Below are 16822 nucleotides of genomic sequence, written 5' to 3'. Positions count from 1 at the left end.
TACAAAATTTCATGCTAAATTTTGCCTGTTTTAATTTATTGCTCTTTGGGAACAAAGTAATATGTTACAGTGTAAAATAACATAAGTCAAATGAGCTTGACCTTTTACTAGGTCAAATAGGCCAATGACATATTGAATGGTGGTATTAACATATATTTTGAAATATTTAAATTTCTATATAATGTTTCTCATAATATTTCATTTAAAATCACATTATACTTTTAGTGTTTGAATTCTGTAGGAAAGACTAAATTTTATAAGCATTAAATAAAGGAGTCTCCTCAAAGGAATCATATCCATAAATATTGATATTTAAAGGTATGTTTCCCACCTAAGATACAGTGTCTAATTCATTTTTATATCTTCATAACAATTTCAGTTGAATATATCTTTTCTGAACCAAAGTTTTAGCCTGTATTAGTCACAAAATTTTGGAATATGAGGACAATTGCAGTATTTGAGAAATATTTCCAATAACATAATAACTCTTATCTTGAATGAACATTTTCTGTTTTTTATTATAGTGGGAAAGAGGGAAACTCACTAATTTCATGTCTTCATTAGAAGGATATGTATAAAATATATTTTTTAATGAAAAATTTACTGTAAGTAATGTGAGATATGAAGGTACACAGACATTAGTATTTCCTTGAATTTAATAAGATTGTTTAAATCTCAACAGTATAATGTTCTATTTTTCATATTTTCTTAGAATTATGAACTCTCAAAAACTGAAAAAAAAGTTTGGTCATTTATCAAGTTTTACCTTATAGAAAACTGGGTCATATATATTGCCTCGTAAAAAAAGGCAATATATAACAGTACATCAGTATTAATATAATTATACATAAATATATATAGCAATATAATAATCATATGTTTAGTTATTATTTATAAAAAGTTCATACTAATTACAAGAACACTGCCTAATTTACTAAGGCTTGGAATTAATATGAGTAGTGAATTCTTCTCACCATTACAGTTGATACTTCAATTTATTGTCAATGAATTTGATGTGATTTAACATGTTTCATTTTCCTAGAATTTAATTTGCTTGTATTATGGTTTATTCAGATGCCTAAATGTGTAGAGTCTACTTCCAATGACTTTCACTGAGATTAGTTTTCTAATGACTTCCTGGCAGACAGTGCACAGTGGTTTATTTCCTTCCTTATTTCATCCCTCCGGCCTCCTTTCCCTTCTATCTTTACCTCTCATCTTAACTTTTTCCTTCTTGTTTCCTTCCCTAAAACCCTTTCACACAATCCTTCTCTCCCTTTTCCCTCACTGTAGTAAAATAAAACTTGAATTGGAGTATAGCAGGTTTTCCAGTTGCATAATAATTTGATTATTATTAGCTTTGTAAACTTTTAAATTTCCCTTTTGATCTTTACAACTAATGATTTATTTTGAGATATATTTACAAATCAAAAGAAATAAATATCATTCATAACAATATAAAAGAATAGTTACATATTTGAACTCTGAAAAAGTTTTAAAATATTTTCATGGAAGTTATTTATTCTATCAAAACATAAGATTACAGTAATTTTCTGATATTTCTTGACCTGGACTTAGAAGACAATAGATCACATTTTTGCACCATCTGAACTTTGCAAAGCATAAAAATGGATATTTCCAGATTCCTAATCAGTCTTGTAAAACATAATGGCAAATTCTATAACTATTTGTGCTTGTATATACTCACATAAATATAAATAAAAACATATCAGGGTTTCTACTTAAAGTAAATTTTAATCTACATGATATTATTTTTATATCTTTAAGCTTTAAGGGAAGAACTGGAATGCTTTTATATATACAAAATGAAACATTCAGCAAGTTACATAACTCTAAATTTTCCATTTAGCTTAAAAATAAGGTTACTATTTGTTCTTTCAAATTTAGAATTTTAAAATAGATTAATTTCATTTCCTCTAAAGATATCTTTTGTTTTTATTTTTTGACAAGATTCTTACTTTACGTGAAATGTAATCTGATGTCTTAAGACATACGTTTCCTACTTCTTTCATAGATGTGTCATATATAAGGTTGGGGGAATTAGAATCAGGGTTAAAATTAATCTTGAAGTCCTCACTATATATCAGATACAACTGTTCTAAATTTTTAAGCACCAGTTCTTTGTTTCTCATAATAACCTGTATCAAGATTATCAAAATGTAAACGCTATTTGCTTCCAGAAATATTTTATGAATTCTCAGAAATTACTGTGCTATACTTACCAGCCAAAGCAAGAATATATTCTTGAAATCTTGTTCCTATACGGTTAGTGGCTGTGCAATTATATCGTCCAAAGTCATTGTCAGATGTAGGTGCAATCTAAAATAATTATAATAATAAAAATTTCACAATTTAAAAATAATATCAGAGAAATTTTAAAATAGCCTCTAGCATGCCTTACCATCTTTACACATATTCAGTTATTCACAACTCCCTGCCGTAACTCTTTTTTCTGCCCTTTTAAGATGTAATCCATGGATCTGTATTACCCATAGGCCCAGGTAAATTATAGTTAGTCTACCAATTTATTAAGTAAATGCCACTATTTTGTTACATACACATATACTGAATAGAAAAATCATTAGATATTTACATATGAAAGTTCAGAAAGTAGTACACAGTTTGAAAAATACGTATTCTGTAATTGCTGCAGACCTGACTTTGAAAATAGGAATCTTGTACTAAAAGCGTTGTTAACTCTTTGTTTTCTAGGTTGTAGCCTAAGATCAGGCAGATTTAAAGTTAAGAAAGGCTCGAAATATGTCAGCTTTCTCTTCCTCTTATGATTTTATTGAACATAAAATACTAACAAAAGATGAGGACCCATTTAAAAGGAAACTCTTTCCAGGAAGGCATTTTGCAAGGAAATATTGCCCTTGTGTAGCAATTCCTGTAGATAGGCACATTATCTTGATATCTAATAACAGTATCTTGCCTCCATTTCTGTTCAATTCCTATAATTCTCTTTCAGTTTAGGTGGAAAATAGCTGACCTCAGTCCTTACACATTTGAAATCCATAATTAAGTTAACATTCTGGGATTCTATTGCTGAATGGTGGGACCAACCCTGTAATTATAATGTACCGAAATTCTGAAGTATCAATTCAGAAAAGAGATTTGATGATAGTAAAGATATAATTTTCAATCCCAGTTACTATTATTAAGAGAGAATATGCTTACAACAAGAGTTGCTGTTAATTTCAAGTCTGTCCCCAAAGAGGGAAATGGTTTTGTGATAATGGGAGGCTATTAACTAAAAGTGTAATTTTGAGGTCCATTGAAGATGATAATTCTGAAAGAGGACAAAAAAGCTGTGTCATTCATCTTCTAGTCAGCTGTCCATCTAGGAATAGATCATACGTTTAAGGACTAGGGGCTTTAACAGCTCTTATATAAGTACCCCTAAGTGACTAAAATATTCATTTTTCATACATTCAGGTTTTAATAAATCAGGTTAATTTAACTCTAAAATAATTTTACTACTGAGAAAGGAATTTGACCAAAAAAATGTCTTTAGTCTATAGGCATATGAGAAAGTCATTTGTATACCCCACAGGGAAGAAGGTGTACTGAATCAGTGCAACGCAAAGACAGGATGGCCGTGACAAAGATTCCTGACTATTGCACAGCTCCTCAAGATTAATGAAGTAACTTAAAGATACCTATTTTAACTGGAATAAAACTTTAAAAAGCTCAATTCAGTTGTTTTTCTGTTCCTGGGAGTTTGCCTATCAAAAGATAAAAGCTTTATAATTCTATCTGAAATAATTTCTTTATCGTGTTTTATGATTAAAAAATACAGAAAATACCCCTAGTAGCACAGACTATTAAGAGCACACAGATCTAGACAACTGGGCCAAATCATGTGCCCTACAGTATATTTGGTGTATTCTAGGAAAACAGTAAAGTCCAGTAGGGGTTGTACACCCAATCCCAGCACGGTGAAATAATAGATAATTTTATCAAAATAATATACAACAAAGATACATAATATATATTTATTTTAAATATTTAAATGTTTAAAATATGCAATTTATTATTGATATTTATCTAATAAGTGCTAGAAACATCTACTTATGATACCACTTCTTCATATTTTAATATGCAGTCAAAATAATTCAAGTTTACTTCAGATGTTGGGCTTTGATAGAATGTAACAGAATAACAAATGTGGTTTTGAACACCAAAATATAAACTGAGAGTACAATGTTAATAAAGGAGTTTGCAAGTCTTTTTCCTAAACCTCCAAAAACTTGATTTCCTCTTTCTGTATATTCCATGGTGAGAAAATCATTTATTTAACAGTTTGCATCTTTACTCAGGGCAAGGAACAATACAGATGATCCAGAGCAGAATATTATTCCAATCAACCTATTAGAAACCTCCTGCATCAAATTTTGTTCATATATTGAAAAGTTGTCCTCTTACCACAGGGGAGTGCCTAGGCAAAACAAATGAACAAATTTGGATGTCCTTTAGAAATGAATTTATTGGCAATAACCCAAAGGATTTATAGAATGTTTTGTTACTTTCAAAAAAAATCATAAATTAAAAAATGAATATATGTATTTAATCAAAGAAAAAGGAAGAAGTTTAAAAATTAATTCAAGAAATCTATTATTGACCAATTTGTTATTAATTGTAAAATTGATTTTTTTATAGTTTTTATATGTTCTTAAGAATTAGCAATTATGTCACTACTATAATAATTACTAAATAAAAATAATTATAATGTACTATCCTGAGGAAATATGTATGGTACTAATTCAAAATTAGTAATGATTATTATTGCTTTTTATTGTTGTTATTGTTATTTTGCTTTATTTTGTCTTTAAGTTATGTTAGTTACTCATCTGTATTATTTATTCAGGATTTAAATTTAATTTATGAAAATAGTATACACATAACAAGTTTACGCTCAAGGTCAACGCTTTAACAAACATTACTTGGCTATGTATAAACAAAAATTGCTTAGTTTTTACTTTGGGGTGGGGAGAAATGCCATTTAGGCAGAAGATTAAATGACATGAAAGCTTTATATGAGTAAGATATTTAAATGTCGATTTATAAATGTTGCTGACACTGATTACAGAGAATTATGAGCTATTTCAGAAACTGAAAAGTGGCAAGATGAAGCAAAGCTGAAATTACAGATCAGTCTGTCATTTAAACATGAACTTAAATCTACCTGTTATGGACTGAATCATGTCGCTCCACAAAATTCAAATGTTGAAACTCTAATCTCTAAAGTGACTGTATTTGGAGATAGGGTCTTTAAGAAGGTAATTAAGGTTAAACGAGATCACAGGAGTGGGGCCTGGTGTCCTTATAAGAAGAAAAGTCACCAGAGCTCGCTCTCTCTTTCTCTGCATCCCCAGAGGAAAGGTCATGTGAGTACACAGTGAGAGGGCACCATCTGCAAACCAAGGAGATACGTTTCAACAGAAACCAACCCTTCTGGCACCTTGATATTGGACTTCTAGCTTCCAGAAATGTGTGGAAAAATTGTTTCTGTTTTTTAAGCCACCCAGTCTGTGATATTTTGTTATGGCAGCCCTAGTACACTAATACAGTGACCCAAACTGAAGTTAAACCTAACATCAGTTTTCTGCTATGGTTAAATATCTAAAATTTCAATTGAATCTGGCCAAAGTCTTTGTGACATTGAGCTCCCTGTCAATTTGCCAATAGTTCTTCTGATACAGATGCCAAAAAACAAACAAACCAAAAAAAAAAAAAAAAACAGTTTAAATTGAAATAGATTTAGACAAAGTGGCTTAATTACCAAACAGTCAGTCAGCTATCCAAACATTTGGGGGAAGTGATAGCTAAATCATTGTATCAACTAAATGTTTCACTAAGTCCATTTATTGGGTGGAAGTGTTAATATGGCACCAATGTGGATACCTTTAAGTTAATGCGGTATGGATCTCAAATGTTACTCTAAAACATTCATCTTTAAAATTTATGTATATTGAATTAGTAGAGAAAATGTAGCATCTTTTTAGCTAAAAAGGTTGTTTGAGGAAGATTCCTAATTGTTATGAAAGCATCATAAATTGGGAGGCTTGACGATCACTGTCACAGACTTATATAAACTTTGGAAATTGATATACACACACATAATCTGCAATTATTAAATTAAAGGTATTGTATTCAAACAGAACTTAGAGGCCAGACACTTGGCAGTATACAAACAATTATCTACAATCTTAATGTAAAATAATAAAATAAAATGAGGCAATGAACAAGTAAATCTGGTTTATTTAGGAACGTGTAAATATGTAGTCAGTAGATAGCATTTATATATACCAGTCTAAGGAGCAGGAAGGTGTAACCACACACTCAATGTCCAGTAGCAACACTGAAATTAAACATTTGGCCCTCAATAACTAACAAATTACTCATTCTTTCTCCCTATTTTTTTCCTGATATAATTGTGGTTTTTTTCCAAAAATAAATTCATGAAAAATAATGGCTTTTGCTACATACCCATATTACTATATAAGTAGTGAGACATTAACCATTAATGAGCCATGATCCAAATGCATAAAATTTCCCTTAAGTAAGTAAACATGAAATATATACAATAGGGTATATGTATATTATAGGATAGAAATATATCTTATATAATATATTAAGATACTAAGATATTTAAACATGTTCTAAAATAGTAGGTAACTGCTAAAATAATACAATTTGTTGATATGTACATGAAGACTTACCTCTAATATTATTTTTCTCCCTGCAGTGTATGTCTTTAAATTAGTGGTGTTTTTAGCTGGCAAGACTAATTTCTCTCTTCTCCAATGGACTGATGCTGGTGGATTAGATTTCACATCACAGCTTATATTGATTGGATTTCCTTCCCAAGAGTAATAAATTGTTTGGTTTGATATGAACTTGGGAGCATCTGTAAAGCAATATAATATAACATTACAGACCTTTTATTTAAGAGAGTCATTTAATTAGTATAAACAATAGTAATCATTACTGACTACAAAAAGATGCCACAGCAATTCTGATTTCATATATTTAATATGTGATGTCAGAAATAATGAAAATATATCATTTGACTGTTTCATCAAATCATTTTAATATTAACATAAAAATATTCAAAGTCAGCCAATTATTAAAATATGAAATATTAACACTCAGAGTTGTTTGCTTTTAATAATCTGACAAAAATTTCCAAGAAGTAAATTAATGGCTCTCTACATATGTGAAATGTATTTCTGAAACAACTCATAAAGTGAGAGTTTAGGATAAAACAAAATCTGTGGTCTTGTGTCATTTTTTTAACTTTGTCCTAGTCATATAATTTCTTCTATAAATATTTTAAGTTAGATATAAAATCTAAATTGAAATGGCAATATCACAACTAAACAACAAATATTTTCCTGAAATGTCATTTCCAGTTTTTAATAACCAGGTATGTTTAATTTAATCAAAAAAAGTTAATTTGAATATTAATCAGTTTCTATAATGCTGTGTCAATTGTCAGGCCCCTACACCAGACCTCTGTAATGATAGGTAAGAGAAAATAGAAAATACATTATAAATGCATTATATCATTTTATTGAAGAAACCTAATTTTGAGACACAGACACGGTTTTTAGTCTTGTTCCATTCAAGAACTATGACATAGCCCAAATGCCAAGCAACCATAACTTCTTCGAGTCTCAATATTTTGACTGTATAATTGAGAGGATTCATTTTACAAATTTCTACATAAAAACATACTCTTAAATTAAGTGGTAGCTAAAACGTGGCTGGTATTTATACTGATTATTGTTGCTACTAATATTAACTATTTAGAACTTAATATCCCTCATAAGTTATCAATTTCAAACTGCCTAAATTAAACCTTTTGTTTCACTACCCAATTACTTAAAGATGATCTTCTCCCTAATTTGTTATATCAACAGATTATATATCAGATATGTAATATAAGAATTATACTCTCCAGTACAAACGCACAAATAATTATTTAAATATTCTTGTCCAATACATGTTTTATTGTATGTTTTCAATGCCAATCTCACATAGAAGTATGAAATGTTTATTGAATGCTTTCTATGTGACAGTAGGCTTATACATTTTATTTCATTTAATCTTTTTCATGACTTTGTGAAGAAGGTGTTACTTTGTCATAAGCATGAGGGATCCGGAGTAAGAGCTATCAAGCTTATTCTAGTACAAAGTTGTAGGCGTGGTATGTGAATCTGGGGCAATATTAACTAGGGTCCATTGAATTTCCATTCAACCCAGGAATATTATAATATTCACTACTAGCAATGTGTTGGTGATGCGGACTTTATCATACATTATTGAGGAGACTATATTTGGGACAATTCCTCTGGAACATAAAAGCCTTATAAAAAACTTTGTAATCTTGATTCTGCAAACTAGTCTTAGATATCTCTCCAGAGAAATAAGTAGAAATATTATAAAATGTTAATATAAAGGACTTTTAGCACACTGTTATTTTAATAACAAAATCTCAAAACAACTTAATGTCCCACAAAAGAGGATCAGATAAATAGTGACACGTATTGGCACTTAAGTGTGCTAATATTACACAGATGTATCTGCTTATGGTTTTCCCTTAGCTGCAATGTGTCTGTCCTTCCCTTTACCTGGCTGCCTTCAAAACTAAGCTCCACGCTAACTTAACACAGCCTTTCCACAACCTTCAATTGTGGGTTAGTTCCCTTACTTTGTGTTCCCACAGATCCTATGCTCTCCCTCAGCGCGGTCATAGAAATTGGAATGATCTATTGATATATGACTGTTCCTCCACCAAATGATCTGAATCTTATGGGTTTAACAGATAAAGAAGATATGGTATATTGGGGTGGGGACCCTGCCAGCTCCAACACCACCCTTGCCTCGAGTCATTTAACCCGGCTTTTAGCATTTTAAAGAGGTCCCCTCAGGAGTTCTGGCCGCTGACTGATGGCCCCGTCCCCACCCGGAACCTCCTGGTGAGACTGTAACTAGTGATGTTTGTACAACCAAAGACTCTATTTTGTGCTTTAAGGAGAATAAAATTGACTATGTTTAAAAAAAAAAAAAGAAGATATGTTATTGAGATATATATGTACATATATATATATGTATATATATATAATGAAATATAACTCAGCCATAAAAAAATGAAATCTTGCCATTTGTGACAACATGTATGAACCTAGAGGGTATTATGCTAAGTGAAATAAGTCAGACAGAAAAAGACAAGTACCATATGACTTCACTTACATGTGAAATCTGAGAAACAAAACAAATAAACAAACATAACAAAACAGAAACAGACTCATAGATACAGAGAACAAATTTTCAGCTGCCATGGGGAAGGAGATTAAGAGGAACAGACTTCAAGTTATAAAATGAGTAAGTCTCAAGAATGTAATGTGTGTATGGATGGCCTGAGGAATATAGACAGTAGTAATAATCTAGTAGTAATTTTTATGGTGATAATTAGACTTATCCTGGTGATCATCTCCTGATGTATAAAAATATCAAATCACCATGTTGTACAGCTGAAACTAATGACATATTGTAAGTCAATTATACTTTAATAAAATAAGATTTGTCTTGGTCACAATTATATACCTGATGGCTTACAAAATGTAAGATGCTTACTTGGTTCTCTAAAACTGTACATCAAATTTATTGGATATTAAACTGTCAGTTAATTTTTAATTCAGTGGTTCAGTTAAATTGAACAGAAGGTATTTTCAAGGAGAAACGGAAAGAAAAAACTTTTTCAAGACCAGGGAAGATTAAGTGAAAAATCTAAGAATGTGTAACTAATTAGGGTGCAACCGTAAGAGAAGCCAAACTCCCCAATATTCAAAGTCAAAAGTTAAGCTATATCTATATCCATTTCTAGCTCTAGCTCTATCTATAAAATATTTTATTACTGCTTAATCTATATGAACTATAACCGCTTTAGCATTATAATATTCTAGAGAGAGGTTTATAAATAATGTATTTGCATGTAATATATATAGCTCAATATGAAAATCACACACATTAATGTAACTATTAATACCTGACTCATAGTCTACTCTGTCCTCAATATAGCATCTGTGTGTATGTGTATTATATTATTATAATTTAACCATAAACTTAGGGCATGATTTGGCTTTTCTGTAAAAGCAAGCAATTGCCACTAATTGCTTGCTTGATGATCTCAGTGGGGATTTAATTTGGAATTACTGACGCTGCATGCAAACGTGCTACAGGCAAAACATGCTATACTGAAAGCCACATTTAAAAATGTATTTGAGGTGTGAGGCAGGAAAATACTGATAACGCCTCTCTACAATAAAACAGAAACTAAATTCCTGTACATTGTATGCTTTGTAAATATCAACCAGTAGCAAGGCAGCCATAGTCACTGGCACAAGGTTGGCATGTTAATGAAATCGAACAATTGATATTGGGCCACTTTTTGGAAAAGGATGTGCCTCTGGCAGAGGCAACACGTGAAGACTTCAGGCTAAACAAATGTAGCCGGATCTCGTGTTGGTAAACCCAAAATTGTAATTTTCAGAAAATTAGGCCTTTTCAGAAGAGTAAGGCTTTCACCTCATGAGAGGCTTGAAATGTTGTACGGAGGAAATACATTTTGGCAGTTAAAAAGAAAAACAAAAAGCCTAGAGGAAGGAAGAGGAATATGCCATGAGTAGAACTGTGGAAAGACCAGAATTGATGAGATATATATATGCAGATAGGAAGATAGGCATAGACAAAGTTTCACCTTGAAGTTGCATTCTTTGCATTCTTTGTCTAGGTTTTGTGCCCTATATTCTATGCATCAGGAAAATTAATTCCTGACTACATGAACTATAAAGATATGGAAACATCTCTTAAGGTACTATATGTCCCCTCAATCATATTAACTTCCAATTTAAAATATTTTACAAATTATAATGAATATAAATGACTTTATTGGAAGAACAAATTTTTTATCTGAGCAGAGTTGAGAAGAAAAATAAGAGAAACTTGAAAAGTGACAAAATCCAAATATGCCATTCCAGCTCCTTAATGTCTAGGTCCATGGTCTGCTTTTAGCAAGAATCCTATTAGGCCAGTTTAGTAAGAATAATATTATCCTTGAAATTTAATCAAGTTCCTGTTAGTAATTTTCCATCCATTGACTCTTGTCATTCTGCTCATTGGCTATAAATCCCTACTTGTCCTTGTACTGAGTTGTGTTTAATCTTTTTGCTCCATTGCAGCAGTCTTGACCCTTACTGCAACAGTTTTGAATAAAGTTTTCCTTACTATTTTTAGCAAGTGTCAGAATAATTTCTCTTTGACAAAAGAAAGGGCACTCCCAAGAAAGGTAATTAAAAACAAACAAAAATACTTGCTTCCCTCTCTTTAAGAGGAAATGACAAAGACAGATCTGAAGCAAATGTGACCGTGGTAAGAACCATTGAGTTGTTTTCCGTATTTTTGTACATGTGAAGTGTTAGAGTTAGAATTATTTTTTAAATGTATCACACACACAATAAAAAGTATACCCCAACCAGACTTTCAGACAGGAAAGATGGGAGATTTATACCCAACTGAGTGAATTCACCAAGTTCTCATTGCAAGAAGAAGAGATCTTTGTATTTATAGTATCTAAATGTGAACCCAGCTAAACTTGCAACACTTGTGCACGCGGTCATTATAAGTTCTGCAGAACTGGACAGACCTCATAAGATCTAATATCTGGAAAGGAACAAGGGAATCTTTATTCTACATACGAGAAACTTTGTTCTGGGATACTTGGGAAGGCTGTGGCAGAGCCAAGATCACAATCTTTGGCTCTTTATATTCATTTCATGAAATCACACTGCTATGCCAGTTATTATATTACTAAGTATAAATATATTCTCAGGGACTAGTTTCTATAGATGATTAACAATGTTACTCAACATTGGAGTTATTGTTTGAAGTGATTATAGCACGTAACCAAGGTATCATTTTATTATGTCCTGTATACTATATTTAAGCAATAAAGTAAAAATGTAATGCAGATTAGAATGATTTTAGTGAAAACACTGCACATTAGTACACCCACTTATGTCCAGGTGATGCCAAGAATGTGAGATAATTAAAATCATCAGTTTTCCAATTTCCATCCTGATGTACAAGAAGCTAAGATGTAAAAAGAAATATATTCTGGGGAATGCCAGTCATTTTCCCCACCCTGGATTTTATGGCTAGAACCATGTTTTGGCAACCTATTCTTGAATAAACAGTGCTTAGATAAAAACTCAGGAAAAGGGCTTCCCTGGTGGCGCAGTGGCTGAGAATCTGCCTGCCAGTGCAGGGCACCCAGGTTCGAGCCCTGGTCTGGGAAGATCCAACATGCCGCGGAGCAGCTAGGCCCATGAGCCACAACTACTGAGCCTGCGCGTCTGGAGCCTGTGCTCCTCAACAAGAGAGGCCGCGATAGTGAGAGGCCCGCGCACCGCGATGAAGAGTGGCCCCCACTTGCCGCAACTAGAGAAAGCCCTCGCACAGAAACGAAGACCCAACACAACCATAAATAAATAAATAAATAAAAATTTTAAAAAAATAAAAAAACTCAGGAAAATTAAGCTTACATATGAAAAAATATAATATAAATCTAGAGTAGGAGAAAGAGAGAGGGAGAGGGAGGGAGGATCGGAAGAAAGGAGGAGGAAAAGAAGAACCAGGACAAGAAGACAATAAAATATATTTCCCCTAGTTGTATAATTTACATTTTACAAATATTTCCTGATTGCATCCTATGTTCTCTTCTGGGTATTGGGAATCAAACATTGAACATGAAAGAGAAGCTTCCCTCGCCATCTTGGAGTTTTATTCTATTATATATGTTCTCTCAAGATTACTTATTTTATAACTGAAGGTAACTTGAGATAATTCACAGGTATGTTTACATCAATTTCAGCAATAAGACACAAAAAAACTGAAATAATAAACTATAAGTTGAAGACTGTGAACAGAGAGATAACACATTGTTTCCATATCAGAAAGTCAAAGACAATCCCCTACATTCCAGTTTGGTAACTTTAATATACCATCATTTTGAATTAATAAGAAATATAATGTAGTGTATGAAGTTAATTTGGTTACTGCTTATATACAAGATTTGTATTTCAAAGGTAATTTTAAAGTAGTGCTGTCTACCTTTCTTATGATTAAGAAATTATGAATATGCTAACTCATAGTACTTTTGCTCTTGATCATGACAAGTAAATTCTTGCACTAAAAAAAAAAAAAAATTGCCTAAAGTAAATGGAAGCTATCATCTGACATCTCAATAAAGAATAAATGTCATCCCCAAGTGGGCGTATTTACTAATATCTTAAAATATAATTGCCTTTTAAAACACTTCTTAATTATATTTCTTATTTAAAAATGAATTTACTCTATAATTTTTACATCAAGAAAATTCACAGGAATTTCCCAAGTAGAGCTCAATATTCAACTTCTTATTAGGATATTGATTAATAAATTAGGTTATTATCTGTTTCCAAATCACTGTTGAAACATTAAGATGTGAAAATATATTACATTGCTTCCATCATTGTTAATTCCAACATGTGCTGGGCAATCGCCAGTTTGAGTATGGTGTCTTCATATCTGAACCTGATAGTTACAGTTTATAGATATTTTGTTAAATTATATTTCACATATATTTTGCTTGAGTATATACTGCCCCTATTAAAAGAATGCTCTAGACTATAATGAAGACTAAGGGGATTTTGTTAATAAAAATACCATACATAGGATACAACAAAAAAATGTTAGACATAACTGCAAAAATATCTTCCATATTCTAAAAATGTCAAACATAAATACTAGCATGTTTCTCACTCTGCACCTTTCTCAGCAGTGAAACTCTGATTCTTTCATATGTAAATGAATATATATGTATACTCATATATTCATATATATATATATGAATTCATTCTACAGTGAACACAAATATACATTATTTCAGGGGAATTTTGAGTTACCTGTTTTATTTTTTGGGAGACATTAATTATTCAGAATTAAATTGTAAATGCCTTAATTTTCATGTTTTAAAAATTTAAGTCACTGCACATGAAGTAATATTCTTGAGAGTTAAAAAAAAACAGTATTATATTTTTTCTTATGTTTTCAAGAAAGCAAAACTCATCTTTAATTCTGACAGTATAGTGGTATCATATATTGTATTCGATCCCTTAAACAATGGCCTTATTTTTATTTGAATTTCTAAATTAGATCCATGTTACCATGAAAAGGGTGATGCAATTCTGTTTTTTCTACATACCTTACTCCTACAATAACTGGTTTAAAATATAAGTATACTCTATAGAATATTGAGAGTAATTTGCATTTTGTTTATGTTTTGGTTGTATTTGGTTTGATATTTTAACTGTTTATTTTTCCATTTATTCCATCATCCATTTCAAACACAGCTCTCGTAAGGTGCCTTGCAAAACAAAATATTAGAAATTTTCTAAATATTAATGATTGAACTGATTACACATTTCTAGTCAAAATAATATCAAAGTTTGTGTCTACTGACACTAAGCCCTTAGCAAATGCTGGATATAATTGTTTAGCTATAAAGGTTTTGTCACCCTGGCTTTTCCTCAACATCGTATTTTGAGTTTATAGGGGAAAAGAACCAGATGCCTAAGGCTTCCTCTTAAAGATTCTGAATGTGCACCTCTGGGAAGGGCAGCCACTGCACTAATTATCCAAAATTATTATTGTGTGTCTATTTTATACTAAGCACTGTTTAAATGTGGGGAATTCAGGCCAACAGGGAATCCTTTCTAGTGGATCAGGCAGATGCAAAAATAAATAACTATACCACAAGGCAATGCATAGCACAATTGAAGTGGAATGCATAAGGTTCCTGTCTCAAAAGGCATTAGCATTGGCCCTAATTAGGATGTGCAGAGGAGGCACAGGGAAATCTTCCCAAAAGAGGATGAACTTTAACCTCTAACATTTGTGAGCACATGAAATGTGTTCAACACAGTGCTAAGTGCTTCCCATGGATTGTCACAAGTCTTACAATCAGAATCTGGACACACACACACACAACAGTGGATGAACTACACTGGAAAAGAGAATTTTGCAGTTGCTGTTTATAAGTAAAATACTGTATTAGAAATAGCGTCAGGCCTGCCATTGAATTTAAGTTCCACCTCTGCCAGATAGCAACGAAGTTACCTTTGTTTTCTGTTTATTAATTTGGACTTCAGGTTTTCTTTTCTTTCTTTTTTTTTTATTATAGAATTATTGAGTTGAACTGGTTTTCTTAATCTCTAAGAATCCACTAACATAGAAAACATGAGTCTGGCACAAATTTTAAAAATGTAGAGAGAGTTATAACATTTACCAATATTATATTTACCACATATTGGTAAATATTATCTTTGGCAGTGAACCGTATAAAAGGTGACATTTGCTTTTGGCTAGAATTATATAAATCTCTTGGGTAATGTTAATTGTTTCATGTTTTTTAGTCTCTGGTACATGTACTCATATGAATAGATATGTAGGTATTGAATATATTGAATATATATATGTATTCATGAATATATAATGAAAATGAAGAATAATCCCACTTTACTAAATATCATTTTAATAAGTTAATATCTTTAAAACTAGAGAATTCACAAGAGAAAATAATACAAGAGGTCCTAGGTGGTGAAAATATTGGAAAGTAGATTATTTTTAGGCTTCCATATCTTCTACTTAATGGTTATATGATTAATAAAAATGTACATACTGCTGCATAGATTGTAAGAAGGAGATTTTGTAAAATTGGATGTAAAGTGAATAGACTTTAAAAATCAAGGAACTATGTTCTCTTAACTATTATCACAATGGAAAGATCTAAGGAGACATTATTTAGATTTAATTAAATGGTAGCTGTATAGACTAGAGCATTTCAACATACTTCTATCCATGACCTTGACTAAATCTCTGATTTAAAGCGGCCAGCCTAAGAAGAAACAGCAAAGCTTGTCAGGATCTGAATTTGTCAATTCCTCAAAGTTGGAACCAGGAAACTCATATTCCAGGCATATCACGAGACATTAAAGAAACTTGTAAGACTGCCTTCAGACTTGATGCCGAGTTACTCCTGTTTTGATAAATGCCCTATCTTATTCCTTTCCTTTCCTTTCCTTTCCTTTCCTTTCCTTTCCTTTCCTTTCCTTTCCTTTCCTTTCCTTTCCTTTCCTTTCCCCCCTCTCTCTCTCTCTCTCTCTCTCACTCTCTCTCTCTCTCTCTCTCTCTCTCTCTCTGTTTCTCTTTCTCTCCTTATTACTGAGACTTAGAGCTGACAGCAGTCATCACTGCATTCCTGTCACCGTACAGGATTTGCTGACTTGATTACTTGCTTAATACAAGCTTTTCACTTTCTCTTGGCATTTCCTCTGAGACTCTGAAGTCTTTTTTTCTTTTCTTTTTTTCCCTGAAAACACAGTGTGGTTGGTACCTGTGACCTGTCTTAGCTCTTGCTGAGTGCTAGCTGGATTCCTGAATTCTGCCGGCGCATGAGAAGGCTGGAGCTGATCACAAAACACAACACAAGCTGTGGGAACTAAAATATAAAAACCTTTTACTTGAATTTTTACAGGTTCATGGTTAATTAAATCAGGCAGCTCACTTTACAACCTCACTATCTACAGTACTATCCATTTTGTGAATAAAACTGAAAAGCATTATTAGGGTAAGCTTTACAATCAATGAAAAAGTCTTTTAAAATCATATTGTTAACATAAATATGTATGGCCCT

The 16822-nt window shown here is 31.8% G+C and overlaps 1 protein-coding gene across 1 annotated transcript in view; it reads right to left on the bottom strand.

Moving 5' to 3' along the window:
* NCAM2 (neural cell adhesion molecule 2) overlaps positions 1–16822 on the bottom strand; it is a 232497-nt gene that overhangs the window by 99449 nt on the left and 116226 nt on the right. The window contains 2 exon segments of the mRNA XM_068545688.1: positions 2244–2340; positions 6747–6934. Coding sequence (XP_068401789.1) covers positions 2244–2340; positions 6747–6934 — 285 coding nt within the window.

The sequence above is a fragment of the Eschrichtius robustus genome, chromosome 6 (genome assembly GCF_028021215.1).
Source record: "Eschrichtius robustus isolate mEscRob2 chromosome 6, mEscRob2.pri, whole genome shotgun sequence".
Taxonomy (NCBI): domain Eukaryota; kingdom Metazoa; phylum Chordata; class Mammalia; order Artiodactyla; family Eschrichtiidae; genus Eschrichtius; species Eschrichtius robustus.
The sequence above is the reverse complement of the archived record's forward strand: the minus strand, read 5'-3'. Positions and strand labels throughout refer to the sequence as shown.